This window comes from Hibiscus syriacus, unplaced genomic scaffold (genome assembly GCF_006381635.1).
Source record: "Hibiscus syriacus cultivar Baekdansim isolate YM2019G1 unplaced genomic scaffold, ASM638163v2 tig00110348_pilon, whole genome shotgun sequence".
In the NCBI taxonomy this organism is placed as follows: Eukaryota; Viridiplantae; Streptophyta; class Magnoliopsida; order Malvales; family Malvaceae; genus Hibiscus; species Hibiscus syriacus.
Genome location: NW_024062699.1, coordinates 1,827,490 through 1,851,107, shown reverse-complemented (window position 1 = coordinate 1,851,107; position 23,618 = coordinate 1,827,490). Strand labels below are relative to the sequence as shown.

General features: G+C 36.3%; 3 protein-coding genes and 1 pseudogene across 5 annotated transcripts; all 4 read right to left on the bottom strand.

The window, feature by feature from the left end:
- Window positions 1-397: 397 nt before the first annotated feature.
- LOC120120914 (methylesterase 3-like) lies at window positions 398-1,769 on the bottom strand. Its single transcript, XM_039140410.1, has 3 exons — window positions 1,319-1,769; window positions 891-1,013; window positions 398-682 (listed from the first exon to the last, which is right to left on the bottom strand). The coding sequence occupies exons 1-3, from the start codon at window positions 1,745-1,747 to the stop codon at window positions 398-400; spliced, it is 837 nt and encodes a 278-aa protein (XP_038996341.1). The 5' UTR covers window positions 1,748-1,769.
- A 286-nt stretch (window positions 1,770-2,055) lies between these two features.
- Window positions 2,056-7,143, bottom strand: LOC120120850. The gene is made up of 9 exons (XM_039140379.1): window positions 6,759-7,143; window positions 5,326-5,517; window positions 5,026-5,123; window positions 4,386-4,470; window positions 4,108-4,311; window positions 3,770-4,026; window positions 2,832-2,922; window positions 2,516-2,732; window positions 2,056-2,409 (listed from the first exon to the last, which is right to left on the bottom strand). Exons 1-9 carry the CDS (start codon window positions 6,975-6,977, stop codon window positions 2,198-2,200), a joined length of 1,575 nt encoding a protein of 524 aa, XP_038996310.1. The 5' UTR covers window positions 6,978-7,143; the 3' UTR covers window positions 2,056-2,197.
- A 1,356-nt stretch (window positions 7,144-8,499) lies between these two features.
- LOC120120810 (uncharacterized protein At4g06598-like) lies at window positions 8,500-13,354 on the bottom strand. 3 transcript variants are annotated; one of them, XM_039140350.1, is made up of 8 exons: window positions 13,218-13,353; window positions 11,930-11,987; window positions 11,086-11,820; window positions 10,190-10,265; window positions 9,955-10,081; window positions 9,003-9,167; window positions 8,862-8,908; window positions 8,500-8,757 (listed from the first exon to the last, which is right to left on the bottom strand). In XM_039140350.1, exons 3-7 carry the CDS (start codon window positions 11,799-11,801, stop codon window positions 8,904-8,906), a joined length of 1,089 nt encoding a protein of 362 aa, XP_038996281.1. In that variant the 5' UTR covers window positions 11,802-11,820; window positions 11,930-11,987; window positions 13,218-13,353; the 3' UTR covers window positions 8,500-8,757; window positions 8,862-8,903. The 3 variants fall into 3 exon arrangements, with proteins under 3 accessions (XP_038996281.1, XP_038996278.1, XP_038996280.1); XM_039140347.1 differs by having other exon boundaries at window positions 8,507-8,908; window positions 13,218-13,352; XM_039140349.1 differs by lacking the exon at window positions 11,930-11,987 and having other exon boundaries at window positions 8,507-8,908; window positions 13,218-13,354.
- A 3,114-nt stretch (window positions 13,355-16,468) lies between these two features.
- On the bottom strand, window positions 16,469-22,949 carry LOC120120913 (annotated as a pseudogene).
- Between the last annotated feature and the right edge of the window lie 669 nt (window positions 22,950-23,618).

The following is a 23,618-nucleotide window of genomic DNA, read 5'->3' as shown; positions in this document are numbered from 1 at the left end:
AATATACAAGTATTGAGGATCAAATGTATAATTATACAAATTTCTATTAATTATCACATCATCCCTATATTAGACTTTAACGGTAGATGGCTTAAATGATACAACTTAAATAGTTCAGTGGTCATATTGACACAAATTTGAAAATGATGGTCATTTCTAGACCAATTCCATAGTTGGATGGTCATTTAAGTAGTTTACATTTTTTTCCTTGATGTTAGACACTTCATATGAGCCTAATATTGATCTTATTGTCAAGACAATCACTGGACGTGCTTCCATAGAGAAAACGAGCTATAGCAAACAAATCAAATTCTCTATGAAATGGGTTAGGAGAAGAACCATCGTAAAGGCTAAAATGATAAAAGTGATGAATGTTAAGCACTAAATATATAATTTATTAATTGTATCTTTTAGCAATGCATAATAGTAGATTACAAAGTTGTATAGGCTTGGACATCATGACCATATGATCGGATCCTTTGATAACTTGTACTAGATGGGGCGGGTTTTCCTGGATCATCAACTGTACAAAATCCTCCTTTGAGACCATGTCTTTTTCTGAAATTATAAATACCCGATTAACCGACCCGTATTTCTCTTGGGAGAGTACCAATTCTCTTGACATGTCTTCTTCATTATACAAACGTATCGGTCTCATCAACATACTCGCCAATACACAATCCTGTAATATTTTTTCAGACATTTGGTTAGCGAACAAATATATAGTAATTTCAAATGAATTGATCTCAATTACGAATACTTATTCAAATTTTATATTTTTTTAATAACTCGTGTTTATCGAATTCTATATCTAAAACTCGGCCCAAATAGACCAAACCTAATGAACCGAGTAATAATAGGAGTCTTATATGGTTCCAATGATAACTTGCCTCAGGTGGACTGAGTTGGTAGACTTTAGAACAAAGGAACATCGGACCAAAAGTGAAGGTGGTTGGAAGGCCACCATCATATGTATAATGGTTGTCCATTTGGGAATCTTGATCATTCAATGCCTTGCAACAAAAAACCAACCAAGGACTTTAAACAAGTTTCTCTATCCCCCATCATCCACAATAAAAACATTAAAAATTTTATAAATACTAACATAATTTCTTTAATAATCAAATTGATGTCGAATCAAGTTGTCTCAATGGTTAAAAAGGATGATTATTATGTCTAGAGATCCCGAGTTCGAACACCAACAATTGTAGGGTATTTAAGTGTTCATTATTGAATGATTTAAAATCTCTAAAACATATACTATCACTTATAATCATTCTAGATTAATAAAAAAAATCAAATAGATAACCATGCGTACCTTTTGGATGAGAATGGAAACATTGAGTGTTGGTCCCGGCATGGTGGCAGTGACAAAAACCGCTACAGAGATCTTTTCAGGGAACATTTGCATGGCTTGGGAGATGGCCAGACCACCTAAGCTGTGAGCAACAAGGACCACTTTTTGCTTATCAGGTAGGGATGCCATGAATTCCCTCAAAGGCTTGATGTAATCAGAGATGGATCTGAGAGTGTTCACTTGCTGTGGATCAACACCTGACCCTGCCAGGTCTATGGCGGTGACCTTGTGGCCGCCTGATTTTAGCAGTGGCACCACCTTATACCATGACCATGCACCGTGACAAGACCCATGAACCAGCACAAAGTGCTTTGCTTGTCCCAGACCCATGGAGGGAAAGTAGGAAATCACGAGTGAAATTAAGATCACCAGTTTCTGATTTTCATACATGTTTCCGGGTTGGGTTCTGGGGGAAAAGATTGAAGAAACTTCAAAGCAAAAGGGACTTGTGATCTAAATGAAATCATTGATCCTCAAAAGTCAAAAGGTTATTTTTGTAATATTCATTGATCCTAAAGATCTTTCAAATCCGTAATTTTGTCAACAAGTGACAAGATAAATGGACAGGTTGAGTAAAAACAAATTCCAGAAAAGTAAACATAGAATCAAGAACAAGAAATTTCCTGAAGCCATTCAAATCCGTAAAAAACAATATGATATTTGAATTTCATTTGATCCTTAACGTGTAAATGGTCTGTTGAACATTTCAGTTTAACACACAAGAAACTGCTTTAACCCCTGCTTAAAAATGAGTTCAGTTTCATTAGTGTGGCATAGCAAGTTTAGTAAGACTATTTACATTACATGCACGCTGATCAGACATGTAGAGAATTCCAGTCTTCAAGCAGTCGGCATTGAGGTCGAAAGGACTGCGTATGACAAATTTTGGAGTCCATCCTGGATTTTGCTCACAGCAATGGTCTGATCACTCCGGAGATGTTCGGAGAAGGAACTAGCTTTCTCCTGGATTGAAGCTTTTAAAAGTGCTTCATGTGGATCTGCATTAGCACTCTTAATGGCCGCTACATAAGCTTCAGCTACATCAGATATGCCTGAAGAACAAATTTAAAAGATAATCATCCTCATTATTAGTGCTCATAGGTACCGTCATAAACATATATGATATAACTGATAAGAACGAAGTATAAGGGAACTAACCTGTGATAAAGCTGCTGGTTACAGCTTCCACATATCCTGTCATAGAACGTGCTTTTAGTCGGATTAGTTTAGCCTTCTCAACCGAATCTTCAGGCCAGTCGATATGCATCATATTGCCATCAGCATCTTCATCTTGAAGTTTGTTAGAACCAGATATGACAGATTTACCCAGCATCAGGAGATGAGACATCACTAAGCAGCACATTTCTGAAAGCCTCTGCATTGCCATGCAGTCATTTTATAGGTTCAAAAAATAAATATCATATCCCAAAAGAATCATCAAAATGTTCAAAAGAATTTGAAAATATCTCAATACATGAACCCCCTCTGAGTGCAGTGACTCTAGCCTTCCACCGGTTTTTTTAATTACATCATTAACGACTAATCCTGACAATGCATTTGTGAACCTGTAAAAGTTGTGGAATCAACAATAGAGATGCATAAATCTCATGTAATACTATGCTTATAAGGAAAAGAACAGTTTATAATACTACAAAATGTGTTGCTAGTTCAGAGTTCAAACTGGATGAAGAAACCCTACACAGTTAGATGCAAAAACTCAAAACACTTGTAACCATGCATAGGCTAATACACTTTTAGGTGCCTAAACTATACCTCAAATTGACTTTTGGTGCCTAAAGAATTTTTTGTCAAAAATAGGTGCCTAATGTTTTCTCTTTTACACTTCTAGGTGTAACATTAAAATAACCGTTAAGTGGCATGTGTTACGTCCACTTTTTTTAAAAAAATATTTATTTTAAAAAATAAATATATATATATATACATGACGTGTCACTTAAAAGTTTTTTTAACAGTAGGCACCTAAAAGTATAACGGAGAAAACATTAAGTACCTATTTTTAACAAAAAATTCTTTAGGCACCAAAAGTTAATTTGAGGTATAGTTTAGGCACCTAAAAGTGAATTAAGCCTATAAACAATGTTACCCGAAAATCCACCATTGTGTATTACAAAGCATGTGTAAGACATAAATGTGAGAGGATGAAAATGAATTTGAGGAGAGGCAACTGAGCATGTGAAAACAAACAAAATCAACTCAGACCAGTTGAAGGAAATTTCAATTTTATAATTGGAACTAGATGAGGTCCTGAAGGAAGTCCCAAATAGAAAATACCTATAAGTAGAGCAGACAATCAGAGAACTGCATTTTATAGCTATTAGCCACTAGTACCTAGGAGCAGAAATTTTCTGAGCTAAGATAAATGAAAAAAAAAAACTGTGTTCAACAATTTACCAGGCAGCCATATCAGCGGCCTTGCTGACACTTGAATCATGTAAAATTTTCATCTCATCATGACTGCCCTCAGTTCCAGTCTCTATTTTCTTTCCTTTGGCAGACTCTGGACCGGTTCCATCCATTTCAGCATCTAAACTGAAAATTTTTTGGATTTGTTTAAGCTTTCCCTCATACACGGATTTTTGTTCAGGTGATAATTTTGTTTTCCTCCGATTAAATAGAAGGGCATAGTGGCTGGACAATGATTCCAGTTCCTGACAGCATTATAGTTCATCAATTTGAAAGATAAAATATTTTCAATCATCAAATATCAACTTCAAGGATAAGAAGTTAACCTCCAACTGCTCTGGACCTCCATATATGTAGAAGCACCGATCAAAGCTAACTTCCTCTATCAACTGATCCTCATCAAAAGGCTGTTCGGTGCCCTTAGCATTGTTTTCAACTTCTATACCAGTTTCACTGATCAGTAGATCCATAGTTTCTTTTCCCACATATTCAAGCACTTGCATTCCCTTCGTTGTAAAGGCTTTTCCAGTCTGCAAAACAAATATGAGAAATAAGAGATCATTGTAACATTACCAAACAGGATAATGACTGCACTATGAAAAACCTCAATTAATGATGGTGGAACTGAACCAGCGGGTAAGCCTCCATGCTGAATAGAATCAGCAATGTTTACAGCAGAATGCTCAAGCCTAGAAAATAAAAGTGAGAAAAAACTTACTAGAGGAAAATTGTTTCATGAGTATATCTATTTCTTGAGTTCTATGACAACAATTGTGAAATACTACAACATCAGGACAAAATAGAGGGAAATTATAAAAAGCGGAAAATCAAGCAACGTCATATGGTGCTCAGTTGTTTATCTGGGAATTTAAAGATCACATTTATAGAAGAAAGCATCTAACCAGACTCGACACTTGAATATTCTAAATGGCAGGAAAATTCTACAGAGTCTCATGCAGAATAGTAGTGGCTATGTCTTGAAAATAGTCATGTCACATCTTCTGCAGATGAGAGGGAAGATCCAATATACAAGAAGATATTCCATGATGATAGAACTCTGGACCCATTGGTCTAGAAATTAAAAATGCTAGCACTAAATGACTTCCAATTTTTTTTAAGAAGATGCCTTGCAAATTGCAATTACCGAGGATCAATCCTTTTTGCTCTATTTTTTCTTTGTTCGCTCCAGCGAATCAACTAATTATTTAAAAACCGGACTCTGTATTGAAAAACATGAAACATACTTCTGCACTAAATTGCTACCCCCTTTGAATGCACTCCCTAGTGCCTGCCACGCCCCAGAAGCAAAATTTTCAATAGAGTTATCAAGAACCTTCAAACCCTGCAACCAAAGAAAGTAGGACATAACAAATCAAAAATCAAACTATTGATTCCTGTTCCAGTCCAGCACAATGATATGGTGAAACTGACAGTATACATTGGTGTGTCTGCAGAAACAAAGCCCAAAAAACATTGCCATCAATCCAGAATATTGCAGCAAGTACTAGTATACATATGATATCAAAATGGATAAAATGACTTGCCTGGCCAAGGAAAGAATCGTCACTTGCTTTCTCTAAATTATCCAGAGCAGACTTTTGTAGCTTGTCATTCTCATCTTCACTTTCTTTTTCACTTGGTGATTCTTCTTCTTCTTCTGCCTTTGAAGACTCTGAGTCTTCAGCAATTTGCACATCTGCAAGGCTTTTTGCAGCCTTCTCTGCAACCATAGAAGCCTGCATCCAGAAAGTAATGCTTAACAAGATTGAAAACAGCCTGTTATGATCATTAAATAAGAAGCTACTACATATAACTCCAATAATTATCAGTTCATGTTATTCTGGATATTTCTTGATCATTAAAAGAATTGTCACTACTGCAAACAAGAAAGCTTCAAGTAACCATATGAAACGTTTAAAGGTGCCACATCACTCCCTAAATCCTACATACAAAACAAAACTCATAATACATCAGCTGAAAGTGTTAATAAACAGTGACAATATGAGAATTATTGACCTGAAGCATGCACCATTTGATCTTAATATTGTTATACCATTTTTCCTTTTCAGCACTTCCAGTTTCACTAAGGATAAAACCGTAATGGTTAGCATAGGAAAAACTAAATGCAAGAGTTCCATCAACCAAATAGGAAAGTAAATATTGAAATCAGATTTCTTAATCAAAATGACTTTGTTGCAACTTTGACAAGATTTGTTTTCAAATGATGGGAGGGACCAATTTCACCAATAATAGTGAATAGAATTCTTCCTATGGAACCTAATTTCAGTAATAATGACAGCATCTAGTATCTACGTGAAAACTGGTGATATTTTTACAATCAGCAGGTCTAACATAATGGATGAATGGCGATAGCATATAACGGCAACTTGTAAGGTCCTCAAACAGTGAACTACATCTTTCACAAAATGCATTAAAAGCAAAGCAAATCACAAAAGGCTCCACCTAAAATGAAAAAAAAAATCCGTTATAGATAAATAACACATATTTCCTTTCACATAATCAAATTGAGTTATGGACATAACCATTTTATTATCAGTACACGAGTTCCTGAAAAAGGTACAGCAAGTAACTCTACTGCAGTTGATTTTTTTGTTATGTAATGACTAATGAGTAATGACCACATCAGCATTTTCAAACCCAGCACCTAGGCTGTGAATTTCCATACAAGATTAGGTCTTTGAACAATGAGCTTCATTTTCCCCTTCCTATACTTCCAATGCTTCACGTATCAAACACAAAGTAAGGCTTAATTCATCAACACCAAAAATCTCTAACAACTAAAGTCATAGTTAATAAAGCTTCCAAAGTATCAAAAACCTATTAAATTAAACAAGGTCTGAATTGGCTCAAACCCAAATATCTAAACAAAATCAAATAAACAATCTTTATCTGGAATACGAAAACCCATACAGGGATAAACACAAAAAATATTAAGGGATATAAAAATGAAGCGTACATTGCGAGATATCTCCTCAGCGGCAACGGTGGCAGCCTTTTGGAGATCTGAGAGAAGAGAGAAAGCAGAGAAACCCCAACCGCCCCATCCTCCTCCACCATTTGGCGCTGTAGTTGAAGCCGGCCGTTGCTTCTCCACCTTGGATTCTTCTTCGTTTCCTAGTTCATCCTTTTCTGAAGATACCATTTGTTGTGGTGGTGGGTTCTTGGCATCTTCCATTTCTTTTCTTTTTTAGTATCAATAGGCGAAGAACAAATTAGAAGTCCGTATATAGGAAACAAAAAGAATAAAAAGTTTGTATTACAAACTAAAAAAGGTTATATTTGGATTTGATTTACTGGAATTGAATGTACAGGATAGTTGGAGCTTCAAGGTGATGAGAGTCGAGGGGTGTTGCGGCTGTTTTCTGTAGAAAATTGACCACGAAACCATGACGGTTTGAAGGCAATCGACTTTCAAATGGTAAGCAAATTAAACGCTTTGGGACATCGGGTCGGGTCGGGTCGGGTCGGGTCGGGTCAGACCAAACCTATTCTATTATATTTGCATCATCAACCCTTTGCGGTTTAGGTTTATTACAATAAAAGGTCCTCCAAATATTCTAAAGTAAAACATTTGATTGCTAATTTAGATAATGCAACACACCGGATCAAGGGGAGGGGGTCGGAGATGGGAGACGAAATGCAGAGAGACAAAATATAATAGTAAAATTTGTGTTTAGTCCTTGAGTTATTTAAGATTTTAGAATATATATTATTTATGTTAGAATTATTTCAAAAATTCAATTTATTCTATTAGTCAAGCATGAGTTTTGAATTCTAAGGAGTACGTAGTCTTGTTTTGACTCTTATGATGAGCAATGTTTAATTTTTAATTTTGTTCAACAAAACGATACCATTTTAGTCTATTTTGAGTATTAAATATCGTTTTAATGTGGTGTTCCATCAGTCATGTCATCTTATCTTTAATGATTTAACGATTAATGATATTTTCATTTTCTAGTGTTATAATTGATAAAATTGAAAGTTTAATTATATAAATGATAGATTACCTAAAATTTAGTTGTATATAATATAATTTATTCTAACATTTATCATGTTCTTAATCACAATAAATACAGCTCGAGTATGGGACACATACATGTACCATGACTAGATATCATACAATATGATATGATAGTAGTTATATGACCAGACAATACGATTTTGAATGCATATGTGGTCAATGAGAGTCCATTCTCATTCGCATGTGAACACAAAGTTTGAAGGAATAATGGCGGGTGATGGTTACTGTGAATAATCTTAGTATCTTGAAGAATTATAGTCAGTGGAACTTGGTCGATTACACCCCAATCTGAAAAGCTTGACACAACTATTAGCCACGTAACCAATATGTATACAGCAGGAAGACGATAATAGAAAAAAGCCCATTCATAAGCCACGTCAACACTTCATTTCTTTAACTCTTCATATCCATGCACGTTTTTAGTACAAGTATATCGCGGATTTTATATTACAAATACATGGACAAACTAAGAAAAACTCCTACAGATGATTGAATCCTCTAAGAAAAATAATATTTCTTTTATTATTGAGGCCACTCAATGAGTCCTATATGGGCCAATCATTAGAAAATCAATAACCAATTTATTATTATTTTATTTTCCAAGTTAAAATTGTTTTAAATTATTAAATCTTTCAATTGAACTAATTAACCTCTTTTATACAAGCAAATACCAACAGAAGCCAAAGAGAAATCATGAATTTTCAATTAAAAACAGTTTACAAGAAAAATGTTTCCCTTCCGTTATGCAATACAAAAATAATGCACATCCAGACATCCTAAAGATCTCAGCACTAACGTTGATACTCAGAAATTGATGGGGCATATAAAAAAATATCTAAATCATAACCATTGATGAACATACAAGACACACGAGGGAGTCAAAGTGAAACATGGAACCTGCTCTTATGTTAACCTCCTCAGGTGAATCATATGTCTGCAAAAAGAATAATAAAGACAATTTTATGGCAATAATGACCAGGTGCTGCACATGAAGATGTTAAAAGGGGTAAAAAAGGGTTAAGAGCCGACTGACAAATAAAATAAAGAGAAGCTAAGTCACGGTGGCTGATGAACTTTGCTTTAGCCTGCTACAAATGAAACATCAAAATTTGGTCGGCAATGGCAGTGGTATAAATTAAAAGATTTATTAGTGGAGTGGGGAAGGCTCAGGGTCATGACCTAAATTGGCATCCTTGTGTTTCAGAGAGAGGTTTGTAAATTGGGATTCAAGATCTCTACTGCGGGAGCGTCGATGGCTAGATGATGAAGATGGCTGCTGCTGCCGCTGTTGCTGGTACAAGACTCTAAGCCTACCGATCTCCCTCTCCAATACTTCATGCTCAACTGAAACACAACGAATGCATAATTTAGTCTTCATTCAATGGAATTCGGTTTAAGCTAAAATGATACTGTTCAGAACAAGACACCCAACGCATCATGAAAGGAGCCTGTCCTCCCAAGCCTCTTTTTTTTATATTTATTATTAAGAATGAAAAAAAAATACAATTTAAAATCTGCAAATGAAGTAGTTTTTGAAATATATTCTATTAGTCGGCATTTAAAATAATAAAGTTCAAAAGTTTTTTTTAAATACCATAAAATATCGAATGTCACAATTCTATTTTGCTCTGATATTATTGTACACATGTTGGCACCATGTCCAACACATTTTTAAACATCTGTACAGGATATGACCCTCTAAGGACCTTCCAAATACATGGAAAAAATATGAAAAATTGGCATACCTGCATTGGATTTATATCTATATCCGACATTCATATCCATGTCTGAATAACAAGACAGTTATAGTTTAACTGGGCAGAGGAAGGAATACATTTCACTTAAACTACCTCAAATCAACTATCCAGCAGTTTTTTGGTTAAAGTTTCTACTGCCTATACTGCTTTTCCTCTGATAGGCAATAGCAACTTTTTTTTTTTTTTTGGGGGGGGGGTGGTGAGGGGGGGCTGAATGGATCTTAAGAGTTAAGACCCCCTCATATTGCCAATATATACGGGGACTACAAACAAATAATTATAACCCAGCGGGGAAAACAAGGTTGCTATGCAATATTTAATGAAGAAAAATAGCATATAATTATAGACTTAGAGGTCAAGGGTTAGATACTTACGATGTTTGATATGCTGCTCCTGGGCTAAACTCTCTAAATGTTGTTTAAGAGCTTTGTTCTCCATGTTAAGAAGAAGATTCTGCTGATTGAGAAATTCGAGCTCAGCTGAAACTTCAGATCCCTCGGCCTGTTGAGGAACAGGCTAACACTTCATTGTAAGACGTAATATTTCATAGACATGTCAATTTGCAAAATAAGTAAATGTTGAAAAGATGAAGTTTCAACTAAATCTTGCCTGCAAAGCTTGAACATTTCTTTCCAGCTCAGCTATGTATTGAAGTTTGCGCACCCTTGAGCGTTGAGCAAACTGCCTACAATAGATGGTAACATAAGTGCAGTGATTAAACATTTTCAACCAATATCTGATGTTGGTATAATAACCAAATATCTATTCTGATAAAATTTTCAAGAATCACATTCACAGGGAAAAAATAGTCACTGGTTATTAAAAAAAAAAGAAATAACAGCTGAACTAACCACAAGCTACGCCAATATGAAACTTTTTTTGAAGAGAATTAACGAGTTTCATTCCTTTTAAGGAAAAAGAAGCCATAAGAACATGTATTGATGTTATCCTTTAGTGTGTACTTATGCAGGAAAAACATGCAATCCAGAGTACAGTCAAGCATCAGTAACCTCCTCATGTTCTGTATGACTGACTATTCAAAGAGGATTTGAGGAAGCCAAATACAAATCTATCTGGTTTGTGGAAAATATTTAACTGAAAAATTCCAGCAAAAGAAAGAGGTACAAAACCAAGAAAAGCAGAAGCCAACAGGAAAGGAATGCAACCACAAGAAACATCTAATTGATGCACCGTAGGGAACATGCAGATCTATATCCTAGCATCATTTCCGAATCCCATTGGAAATTAATTGACAAGCTCCTTGTCAATTTGATCAATAGAAAAAAGTAATTAATTACATTACCAGCAACCACATTCCTTGAGCTCATAAAATGTAACTTTTAAAAGATACTAAGACATGCAGGAAAAAAGATACTAAGACATGCAGGAAAAAAGATACAAGTAAAAAAAGGGCAGACACAGCCATGCAAGGAAACTGTTGTGCAATACTCCATCATGATGGTAATACAAACCCAACAACTGGAACAATGAAATAGGCTACTCACTGCTTTGCCCGTTTTGAATCACTGTCAGATAAAGACTTAGCATAAGAATTATCCTTTTTCTCAGAAGAAGCTTTTGCATCAAGAAGGGCAGATCCAATAGAATCTTGTTTTTCACTCGCTGTTGGTGGAACACTCTCTACTTTTTGAGCACATGATGATCCTGTACCCTGAAGAATGGTGCTTTCTCTACGATAAGAATGCCCACTCGGATGAGTCACGGGATTCAAAGATGAATCCCATGCCCTATTTTTTTGCTTGACCAAGTTCACATCAGTGAAGAAAGCAGGAAGCTGGGCATCTTTTTGACTGTGATAATCATATTCCAGAGATGCCCAAGAAGGTGCAGAAATGATATTTTTATATCTGTACTCCTCCTGTGCTGCATAATCTAGGTTACAAGCATTAGATACATCATTATATGCAAAAGAGTCACTGGATGAACGACGATGACCTCCTCTGCGCACAGGTGTCTCTGGCTCATTAAGAAGATCATCCAGCCAAGAGGGTTGTTCCTCTATCAGAAAACTTTCAGAGGATGTGCGCAGGTGGTGTGTATTTCCCTCTCTAGGATTTTGAATTGATCCATTTACATTGTTGAGGTCATGATCAATATATGTTTGGGAAACTGTAGGATATGGACTTTTTGGTGGAAGTAAAGCATGCTTTCCAGAAAAGATCAAATCTCTTATGTCTGTTGACCCCTTGGAATTCGCCATGACCAAGAACAACTGGTTCCTGCATAGAGAATACGAGATAAAGGTAATGCGATAAATCAATTATGATTCTTAAAGACAAAACAAAACGTTCTGGAAAGGAAAAGCAGTTAAGCTTTCAGTTCAGAAACTAGGAGACAATAAGCCCTCCATTCAAGAAAGAAAACCAAAAGAACAATTGATTGTGTCTGGCGTCAAACCTATAGTTATATACCATATAGTGATCTAAATATGAAAACATGTTTCTGACACAGTAAAAAAATATGCAACTACACATAAAAAGGGATCCATTCCGGCAAATATTCCCAATCCAATTGGAAAGAGCACAGGCAATAAATAATAACAATAAAAAAGCTTGTGAATCATATATTACACAATTTTCTGACGTAGTTCCCACTGGAAAATCTTATGAAACTGATAAAATGAAAATCCCAAGTGAGAAGAGTTCTCTGCTTTTATTCTGTAGGTAGACAACTGTAACATTACCAAACATCTTTCATAATGATAAGTATTTTTCTTGTTTTAGAACTCATAAAAGAACAGCATAAATATTATTTGAATGAGCTGAATCATAAAAAGAACATCACCATATCTGCACCAAACACTCGTCAAAAAAATTTCCCCATGTAATCATATTCATAACTTCTTGAAATATGTCAACAGTTGCATATGCAGTAAAGTCCCAGTGTACTGTAGCAAAGACCAATTAATAAAAAACAAGAAGCAAGGAAGTAAACCCCACGTATCCACAGCTCAGTCTTAGGACAAATTATATAAATACTCAGAAAACAATGTAAAAGAACAAAACCCCCAAATACACATAATTCCCAATAAAATTAGGGCGGATAACAGTTTAGAGGAAATAGATCAAGACGACCCTCACAATATACTTCAAATAATCTAACCTAACTCATTCCCTTAAATAACACACTTCAATTTATTCGCCAAAACTGGAAAACTCAAACCTAAATCTCTCAAAATTACCAGATGCAGATTAACTTGGAACAACGATTGTGGCCACCGATAATGCCAATATTTGCGTTCTGAGTAATTAAATAAAATAAAAAAAAACATAACCGAAGCTCAGCAAATGTTAGAACAGAGAAAATTCAAATACAGAAAAACTTTGATTTCTTCTTGTATACACATTTCCTTAGAAACCATAATAGTGCTCTCTTTTAGATTAAAACCCACGAAAACGCATCCCATAAAATAAAATAAAATAAAATAAAATAAAATGAAATGAAAACAAAGGTTAAGAATTGAAGATAAGGTATCTATTAAAAGGAAATGTTACAATGTGAGAGATGAAGATCAATTAAAATTGACTTGATTAAACTTGGAAATCTAAGAAACGGATGTGCTTAAATTTGTAGAATACAACATAAATAAAACAGAAATTTCTTTTGAAAAGCTTACCTTCAGGGGATTGAAGAATTGAGATCTCCAACTGCAACTCTTCAATGTTTCTGAATCGGAAGCGAACTGCTTCTTACGGTTTTCTTTTTCATTTTTTACGCTTTTTTGGGTGTTTTCTGCATCATGAAGCCTTCTTCTATTTCCTTTATTATAATTTTTTCCGTCTCTGACGTTGTCTTAATATTGCATGCCAGATTTTGTATATGTATTTTTAAAAATAAGTTTGATTTTTCTTAAGAAAATGATATTTTCTATAAGGCATTTTTGTATGGTTGATAATATTATTCTGAAATCGTTTTTTTTATAACATATGCAATATAATTATTTTCGCAGTCAAATGATTTTAATAGTAATAGAAAATATTATTATTTTTAAAAATTTTGAGTTCGAACAATTATATTTATAGGGCGTGTGATTGTGTGCGTTATCAAATAATTATGAGAATTTTAAATATATATTATATTATAATTCAACTCAAATTTATTTAAAGAAAAAAAATAATATCTTCATAGTAAAAAATATTTTCTTCATTAATTAATTTAGTGCACTATAATTTCAAATCAAATATATATTTAATTAAACTCAAAATAGTCCATTGATTTAATTATTATAACAGAATTAATACTAAGAATTGCTGGTTATGATTATTGTTTTTTTAATAATGACAATTGGATTTTATTATTAACAATATAATGAATCAAAATTATATCTCATCAAAATATAGAGAGAATTTTGAGGATAATAATCACAAAATACTTATACAAAGTAAAATATTAAACATAAAGGTACAAAAAAAACATTCGATTAAGAATGACAATCAACATTAAAACCTAATAACCTTCATAAAAACTCGTTATCTTTGTCGAATGAGAAGTTTTACGCAATGATAAATGGTGGTGAGTGAATCAAACAATCTGACAGACTATTTCGCTTCACAATTTTGATTACGTCGGCAGACGACCTTTAACAAAAGAGGGGATCTGACTATACGTAATCACCGACAAACCAATCAAAAAATAAATGTCGTGATGATTTTTGTGCGAGGACTAAAACGACTGCAGATGTATGCAAAAAAGCGTACAAAATCCCACAAGGATCGTGCCACAAGAGTGGAGAAAAACTTGTCACAATGATATAGATTCTTATTTAAAATTAAAAAGACTAAAAAAAGAAAATAAAAGGCTTAATATAAAAAAAAGAACTAATAGTCATCGACAGTCGACAACCAACATTAAAATTAGTGTCAGTAACGGCTAAACAAAAATCAAATAGAAAAAAATATGGGAAAAACATTAAAAGAAAATTAGGTTAATCCAAAACAAAATAATTTCCATATATCTTAACTCTAGCAAGTTGCTGCAAATTTCCATCTATTATTGTAATATATATGTGTTTTAATAATATATTAGATTTAAATCCCTCTATCGTTAATTTCGGTTAATCCAATAACAAAATGTATGAGTTGGCAGTTAAAAGATAAAAAGAATTCAAAAACACTCGTGTGTTTCTTCTTTACACCCACGTTCTTCTTCTTCTTTCTTCTTCTTCTTCTCCTTCTCCTTCTTCTCCTTCTTCTTAAATACCAAATCTCAAATCCCATTATCACGTCTTCTTCTTCTTGAATACCAAGTCTCAAGTCCCCTTTATCACTTCCACTGTTAATGGGTGTTTTAATAATATATTTGGTTAACAAAGGATGAAGGTGGGATGTGAGCTCCCTTGGGGCCGTCCTTTCCCCTCGATCCTTATTGCTAACTCCTTTTTTGACCTTTTCTTCTTTGTGTTTCCCCTGAAAAACCATAACAAAACCCATGAATCATTTTATCATTAAGACGACAATACACCAGTTGATAAACCATTCCAAACAACCATCCAATAAAGCTTTATTGAGATTTGCTTTGAAAGTCATTCAATTTTCGCATGAGAAAAGTAAAGTGGATGAAGAGAGACCCAAAAGGCAAAAATAAGAAACAAAAACGAAAAAAGACCAACGTGCTTTTTACACCACCAGACCAAGTTAATTATGGACAGCATATGAAATCAAGAGTCTAAACCTTTTTCTTTTATTATTTTATTGAACTGAGTTTTCTCAGTAATTTAGATGGTTTATATTTAATATAACATTTGTATACTTGCTTCTTCTATAAAAATGGTTGTCCCTTTTTTCCATATGTATGGGGTAAGGGGGAGGTAAGATAGTAAGCTACCCAACAACAAGTTGAGAGCAGCTTCCGTAAGAGACCTCCGAATTATAAAATGCCCTCCGTGGGACTCGATCCCACGACCTCAAGGTTAAGAACCTTGCTTCTTCTATGATATATATATATATATACATGAATTTTTTAGTTTCACTGGTTAATTTAGTTTTTCCCCTTTTTTTGAAGTTGTTTCTTATTGGATTTTCTTCTTGTTTTGATTACTCGTGTATAAACTTTCGATTGTTCCTCATGGTTTCTCTACTTACAGTGAATCTATCCGTGTAGAGGTTTCAACTTCTTAATTTCGGTTTCTCTAAAGGTTGATTGTTGCATTTTTAAGTTAATTAAAAATATGGCAATACTCACAATGAAACAACAAAATTGAAATAAGTAATCACTGAATTCTTTCCTATAAGAGTCTTTTAATAATACTTGAATCAAGGCCTCCTTATATGTCGTCTCGTAGTTGTAGCGGTTTGTCATCTCCATCTTCATCCTCATCGTCTTCCTCAAGCGTGAGACCAAGAGATAAATGGTTCAGTTTAGCTCTTAGGAAGTGACTTCAGCAACAACAACAACAAGAAACACGTGGGTGTTTTTGAATTTTTTTATTTTTTAGGTTAACGAAAGGTAACGGTCGAGGGACTTAAACCGAATGAACTAATAATCTTAATTAAAAAACCGGTGACCAAAGTCAATCAGACCAAAAACAAAAGGGACTACTGGTATAGTTTTCCCAATAATTTATTAAGATTTGTAAATGATTATAAAATAATTATTAAAATTTATTATTATTTAGAATTTCATAAGACCATTTTATAATATTTCCATAAGATTAATATTTTTTATGATATAGAAGATTTGATAATCAAAGATATAATTTTTCACATAATTGGATGAGTTGAAACTTGCATAACCAGAATTCAAAGAAATATCGAGACTTTCATAAACTGAATTCACCATGCCTAAATTGCTTATACATCCAAACCTTATATACAGACGGGTATTGCAAGATAGAAAAGAATGAACTTAAATATATTTACATTTCAGTGATCATGACAATGCCTCTAATGCAAAGTACAGATTACCTCCCGTATGCAGCAGCGGTCGACTTATTGCCCGCGGGATGTTGGAAGCATTGTCATTGCCGTAAAACGGAGAATTTCCGAGATGTATTGGTCAATCCGGGATCGAAGGAACTTCGATATCACCTTCCAACATCTTTAGTTCATCCAAAATACTTGGCCTTAAAGCTACCATTACATGAGCACATAAAATCCCAACCTGAACAAATCTCTCCATTATAGCCTTTGGATTGAATTCATTGAATCCCCATTATCAATCAACGAACGATCCAAAACCACCTCGGTCTTTCCCGCCTTCATCAGTGACCAAGCCCAATTGGTTATCAAAAATGCACGCGGCGAGTCCGACGATGACAAATCAAGAGCTTTTCTTCCACACATTATTTCCAAAATCACAACTCCAAAACTGTAAACATCGCTCTTCTCAGTAAGCTGGCCATATAGGGCATATTCAGGGGCCAAGTATCTGTGAGTTCCAGCTACTCGAGTTGTAAGGTGAGACTGGCCTTCCCGACTCTGATTCGCCAACCCAAAATCTGCCACTCTCGCTCGCATATCAGCGTCAAGCAATATATTCGTAGCCTTGATATCTCTATGACATATTGCAGGCTTCACTCCATAGTGTAGATAAGCTAACTCCTTTGCCACATCCATGATTATATTCTTACTATGAGGCCAACTCAATGGTTTACTTGCCATTTTCGATTGGAACAGATGATCTTCGAGATTTCCGTTAGGCATATAATCATAGACAAGGTACCTTTGGCTCCCTTTTTCATCAAAGCTTCCATCGTCGTCCATCATACAACAACCTCGAAGAGGCACAAGATTCCTATGCTTCAAGTTGCTAATAATCTCAACCACGTTGCAAAACTCATCTCCTTGAAACTCTGATTCTATAATCCTTTTGATTGCGACCACTTTCCCATCTGGAAAAATCACTTTGAAAACCAAACCAAATCCTCCTCTCCCTATGAAATTCTTATTTGAAAAATTATCAGTTGCCTTCTCAAGATCAGCAAGTTCGAACCAAATCGAACCAGTATTAGGTCTCAGGCTCAATTTTGCTCTACTTTGTTCTTCTAAATCATTAAAATTATTATCAGATCGACCAATAGTACGTTTCATTGTAAATCTTTTTTCACACCAAAAGTATAAACTCAATAAACTAAATGTAACAAAAAGTGCAATCCCAGCAGCAGTTGTTAGGTATGGCTCATAAATATACCAGTAAAGAGGACAGGAGATGGAGCGGAGTGAGCGAAGCGAACATCAACTGTCCTTACAAAGAAAGTCTCGTTGTGGGGTTACGAATTATGTGGGTTGGGGGTGGGGGGCGTAGCCCCCGCGGTACGGTACAGGGTTGATTTTGTAATTATGTACCAGGGTTTTCTATTATAAATAGAGATGTAACCTAGACCTAAAAAATCATTGAATAAAACTTCTAGCGCCGCCTAGGCACCGAGGACGTAAGCACATTGCCGAACCTCGTAAAATTCTCGTGTTCTTTCGTTTTCTTTACCCGTTTTCGTCAACAATTGGTATCAGAGCTCAGGAGCAAAATTCGAAGTCGCGAAATTCGATGGTCAGGGTAACTTCGCATTATGGTAAACGAGGGTGAAGGATCTATTGGCGCAGCAAGGGATCTTGAAGGCTTTGCGATCTACAAAGCCGGCGTCGATGGATGAGGAAGATTGGGAAGAATTGCAGCAGCGAGCGGCAGGAACCATACGATTATGCTTGGCGGACGAGGTCATGTATCACGTCATGCATCTATCGTCTCCAGACGAAATTTGGAGGAAGTTGGAAAGTCAGTTTATGTCCAAATCCTTAACGACAAAACTGTATCTGAAGCAGTGGCTGTATGGGCTGAAGATGCAGGACGATCACGATTTGGCGCAACACGTGAATGTCTTCAATCAAATCGTTTCTGATCTGGCTCGACTTGATGTGAAAATTGAAGATGAAGACAGAGCGATGATTCTGTTGTGTTCGTTGCCTTCCTCTTACGAACACATGGTGACTACTCTTACATATGGGAAAGAGACTATCAACGTTGAGGAGATTACTGCAGCCTTATTGGCTCACAACCAGCGGAAGCAGAATGCAGGGGAAAGCTCTCAAGCCGATAGCTTATATGTCAAGGGTAATCGAGATCGTGGACGGAAGCCAGAGAAGGCAGGGTCCGGGAAGCGGAATTCCAGATCCAAATCCAGGGATAAGAAGACGATTCACTGTTACAAGTGCAAGGAGGCGGGACATATGAAGCGAGACTGTCCGAAGTTGAAAAAGCAGACCGATGAGAAGCGTGATGGCTCATCCAAGTCTGTGAACGTGGTCGAGGATGATACTTCTGATTGCAGTGAGGGTGATATGTTTTCTATTTCAACGACACAATTGACGGATGCTTGGATTCTTGATTCTGGATGTTCTTATCACATCACGCCAAATAGGGAATGGTTTTCGACATACAGGCCGGTTAATTCTGGTTCGGTTTATTTGGGTGATGATCGATGTTGCAATATTGTTGGTATTGGTGATGTCAGAATTAAAATGCACGATGGCTCCGTTCGGACGTTGAGTGGTGTTCGACATATCCCAGACTTGAAGAAGAATTTGATTTCCTTGGGCACTTTGGACAAGAATGGTTTTATCCCTAAGGCTGACAAGGATAGGGAAACCATTCGGATTGTTAAAGGAGCATTGACTGTGATGAAAGGCAAGATGACTGCAGGGAATATCTACAGATTGTTAGGGAGTACCGTTGCAGGTGGAGTTCACTCTGTTGAGTCCTGTGATGATACGATAAAATTGTGGCATATGCGTCTTGCTCATCTTAGTGAACGTGGTATGGCAGAATTACACAAGAGAAACTTGTTGCATGGTGTCAAAAGCTGTAAGCTCGACTTTTGCAAGTATTGTGTTCTTGGTAAACAGACTAAAGTCCGTTTCAAGACTGCGAAGCACACAACTCAAGGGATTCTTGATTATGTGCATTCTGATGTATGGGGGCCTTCCACGACATCGTCTTTGGGTGGATCTAGGTACTATGTTACTTTTATTGATGATTTTTCACGGAAAGTTTGAGTGTATTTTTTGAAACAGAAATCTGAAGTTTTTGAGAAGTTCAAGCTGTGGAAAGCTGAGGTAGAAAACCAAACAGGACGAAAAATCAAGTGTTTGCGGTCTGACAATGGTACGGAGTACACAGATTCACAGTTCCTACAATTCTGTAAGGAGCATGGGATTCAGAGGCATTTTACAGTGCGCAAGACACCACAACAGAATGGTGTTGCGGAACGAATGAACAGGTCGTTGAATGAAAGAGCCAGATGTTAGCGGTTGAATGCGGGGCTTCCCAAACACTTCTGGGCTGAGGCTGTTAACATGGCGTGTTACCTTATCAACAGATCGCCAAGGGCATCGCTGGCTGGGAAAGTTGCAGAAGAGGTATGGACTGGTCATGATGTTAGTTTTGATAACTTACGGATTTTTGGTTGTCCTGCTTATGTGCATGTACCTGCTGATGAGAGATCCAAACTTGATGCAAAATCGAAGGAGTGCATTTTTCTGGGTTACAAGAAAGGTGTCAAAGGATTCAAGTTCTGGGATCCAGTTGCGAAGAAAGTTGTGATTAGTAGAGATGTCGTTTTTGATGAACAGTCTATGTTGCAGCAGAAGCAAGACACGACAGTGGTGGATTTCGAGCAGTTTCCAGTTGAGAAACCAGAAACTTCTCAACCGACTTCTGGTGGTTCCACTACGGATGATTTGCAGGATTATAGTCTCGCCAGAGACAGGGTGAGACGGACAAATATAAAGCCTCCGAACAGATTGGGTTTTGAAGACTTGGTATCTTTTGCACTTACTGTTAGCAGTGATGATCCAGTTACTTTTCATGATGCCGTTACTAGTCAGGAAAACGACAAGTGGATGGCAACCATGGTTGAGGAGATGGAGTCTTTGAATCACAATCGCACATGGGAGTTAGTTCCCCTTCCTGAGGGTAAGAAGCCGATTGGTTGCAAATGGGTGTATAAGAAGAAACCAGCAGTAACAGAAAAGAGGGGGAGAAGTTCAAGGCTCGTTTGGTAGCGAAGGGTTTTTCACAGCAGAAAGGAGTTGATTATGATGAAATCTTTTCTCCTGTGGTCAGGCACACTTCAATCCGAGCAGTACTTGCATTGGTGGCTAGTTGGGATTTGCATTTAGAGCAGATGGATGTTAAAACTGCTTTTTTGCATGGTGATTTAGAGGAGCAGATCTACATGCGGTAACCTAAAGGTTTCACTCAACCTGGAAACGAGCATTTAGTTTGCAGATTGAAGAAATCTTTGTACGGGTTGAAACAGTCTCCGAGACAGTGGTATAAACGGTTTGACTCCTATATGATCAAGATTGGCTACAACCGATGTGAGTATGATTGTTGTGTCTATGTTAAGAGCCTTGATGATGGTTCTTTTATTTTTCTATTACTGTATGTTGATGATATGTTGATTGCTGCGAAGAACATGGATGATGTTATCGGTTTGAAAACTTTATTGAGTCAGGAATTTGATATGAAAGATTTAGGTGCTGCAAAGAAAATTCTTGGAATGGAAATTTGCAGGGACAGAGACTCAAGGAGACTGCGGCTATCTCAACGGGGTTATGTTGAGAAAATGCTAGAAAGGTTTGCGATGAGCAGCGCAAAACCAGTTAGCACTCCATTGGCGAATCACTTTAAGCTCTCATCAGAACAGTGCCCCAAGACAGATAAGGAAGCTGAAAATATGGCAAAGGTTCCGTATTCTAATGCTGTTGGCTGCTTGATGTATGCGATGGTATGTACTCGTCCTGATTTAGCTCATGCTGTTAGTCAAGTTTGTAAGTACATGTCTAAACCTGGTAAGCAACATTGGGATGCAGTCAAGTGGATCTTTCGGTACTTAAAGGGTACTGTGGGACATGGAATTGTTTTTGGGAGTCAGCGGGATAATCCTTTGGTTGTAGGATATGTGGATTCAGATTATGCAGGTGACTTGGATAATAGAAGATCTACGACAGGGTATGTGTTTACTCTTGGTGGAGGGCCTATTTGCTGGAAGTCTACTGTTCAATCTGTCGTGGCACTATCTACAACTGAAGCTGAATACATGGCAGCGGCTGAAGCTGCAAAAGAAGCTTTATGGCTTACTGGTTTAGTGAAGGAGTTGGGTGTTCAACAAGGTGGAGTTTCAGTTGCTTTGTGATAATCAAAGTGCTATTCACTTGGCTAAGAATCAGGTGTATCGTGCTAGAACTAAACATATTGATGTAAGGTTCCATAAGATTAGAGAGTTGGTTGCATCTGGAGAGGTTTTGTTTCAGAAGGTGCATACTGATGAAAATGCCGCTGATATGTTCACTAAGCCAGTTACGACAGACAAGTTCAAGCATTGCTTGGACTTGTTGAATGTTTCGAGTTGTTAAAGGATCAAGGTAACCCAACCCACATTGAAGTTTCCAAGAGGCAGGATATTCGCCAAGGTGGAGATTTGGTACGGTACAGGGTTGATTTTGTAATTATGTACCAGGGTTTTCTATTATAAATAGAGATGTAACCTAGACCTAAAAAATCATTGAATAAAACTTCTAGCGCCGCCTAGGCACCGAGGACGTAAGCACATTGCCGAACCTCGTAAAATTCTCGTGTTCTTTCGTTTTCTTTACCCGTTTTCGTCAACAGCAGTGAAGCCAAAAATAAGGACCTTTACTAGATGAACTAGATTGTTCATTCAAAGCTAATGAAAAAGCACACACCAAAGCTCCATGACTTTCAGGTCCAAGTTCATTAGCAATCCCAGCCGCATAAAGAACGGTATAATAAAAACAATCAGTAGTGTGAGTTTTATTACCATCAATGGAGACCAACGTAGATTGGACTTGGTTACCAGCACGAAGGCAAGTATCGCAAGCAGTGAGATCACTGAGATCGAACCTGCAACCCTGGTCAAGTGCAGTGGATTCTTCGAGCTTTTTGATCCAATCTTCGATTGTTTGTATGCCGGCACAAAAGTTAGGTGTAGCCACGAACTGCTCAGACTGAAGGCAAAGGGAAACAATATTACTAGGAAGAGATAGAGAGTTGAGCTCAGACTGATAATCTTGGAGGCACGAAACAGAAGTAGGCAAATTTGGTAGGTCAAAGAGAGATGTTTGCTTAAGATGCTGGGTAAGTCCAATACCAAAGGCCGATAATATAGACATGCAACAGTCTTGTGGTGTAATTTTAACTTTGGAGGTTTAGGGTGAAAATTAAGATAGAGAGACGAGTTCCATGGAATTCTTGTCACATATGTGAGGTCCATTGGACATGTTGTAGAAGAGTTGGTCGATATGGGTGACGAGTCAGCTAAGGCAAGGGAAAGGACAAAGAGAAAAACAAGACAAGTAACCTCAAAATTGGTCTTCATGTTCTGTCTATGCATCTTCTTCTTCTTCTTTTATATTAAAGGGTGATAAATTTTCAAGCACAAAGAAAAATGAGGATGATGACATATAGGAAGGTGCAGTAACACTTACAAATAAACTCATCCCACATTTCAAATAGTATTTGACTGTTGTGCTGAGATGAGCCTTGATCATAGTCTTTCAATGGCGCGTGTCAAATCCCAGCAATGGAAGAAAAAGGGCTTTAAATTTGTTTGGAGCGTTTATTAAGGCATGCTCAAAAGGACTTGCTGTTGGATGGGAGTGGTCGTTATTTCCCAGAAATTCTTATTAACAGCCACTTCCCCCTAATTATTCATTGCCAGAATTTGTAAATTTGTACAATAATTTAATTCAGGGTAAATTACACAAATGGTCCTTGATTATAAGGTATTATTTTTTTGAATCTTCGACTATTAAAAAATACAAAATGATCCCCGATAGAATGCATTACTTTATTAAATCTCTCAACTATTAAAAGTTACAAAATGGTTACCGGACTATTCATATGTTCCAAACTTGTATTTTTTCGTTAAAAAATGATGATAGTTCGGGCTGAACGTTAACTTTTTATTGAGATATGATAATTGTTTGAGATTTTGAGATTAAATTTTATCATTTCACAATTAGTATGTTAATGTTCAGCTAAGACTGTTGTAACTTTTTTA

What these genes read in the sequence shown, in the direction of transcription:
- LOC120120914 (XM_039140410.1), bottom strand. Translation starts at nt 1,747, where the DNA reads ATGTATGAAAATCAGAAACTGGTGATCTTAATTTCACTCGTGATTTCC. An exon ending in TTTCCATTCTCATCCAAAAG is followed by an intron (nt 1,014 to 1,318) that starts GTACGCATGGTT and finishes TTTTGTTGCAAG; the next exon opens with GCATTGAATGATCAAGATTC. An exon ending in ACCAACTCAGTCCACCTGAG is followed by an intron (nt 683 to 890) that starts GCAAGTTATCAT and finishes AAAATATTACAG; the next exon opens with GATTGTGTATTGGCGAGTAT.
- LOC120120850 (XM_039140379.1), bottom strand. Translation starts at nt 6,977, where the DNA reads ATGGAAGATGCCAAGAACCCACCACCACAACAAATGGTATCTTCAGAA. An exon ending in ACGATTCTTTCCTTGGCCAG is followed by an intron (nt 5,124 to 5,325) that starts GCAAGTCATTTT and finishes CTTTGGTTGCAG; the next exon opens with GGTTTGAAGGTTCTTGATAA. An exon ending in AACCAGCAGCTTTATCACAG is followed by an intron (nt 2,410 to 2,515) that starts GTTAGTTCCCTT and finishes TTTGTTCTTCAG; the next exon opens with GCATATCTGATGTAGCTGAA.
- LOC120120810 (XM_039140349.1), bottom strand. Translation starts at nt 11,801, where the DNA reads ATGGCGAATTCCAAGGGGTCAACAGACATAAGAGATTTGATCTTTTCT. An exon ending in GATTCAAAACGGGCAAAGCA is followed by an intron (nt 10,266 to 11,085) that starts GTGAGTAGCCTA and finishes CATCTATTGTAG; the next exon opens with GCAGTTTGCTCAACGCTCAA. An exon ending in GGAGCAGCATATCAAACATC is followed by an intron (nt 9,168 to 9,954) that starts GTAAGTATCTAA and finishes GTTGTGTTTCAG; the next exon opens with TTGAGCATGAAGTATTGGAG.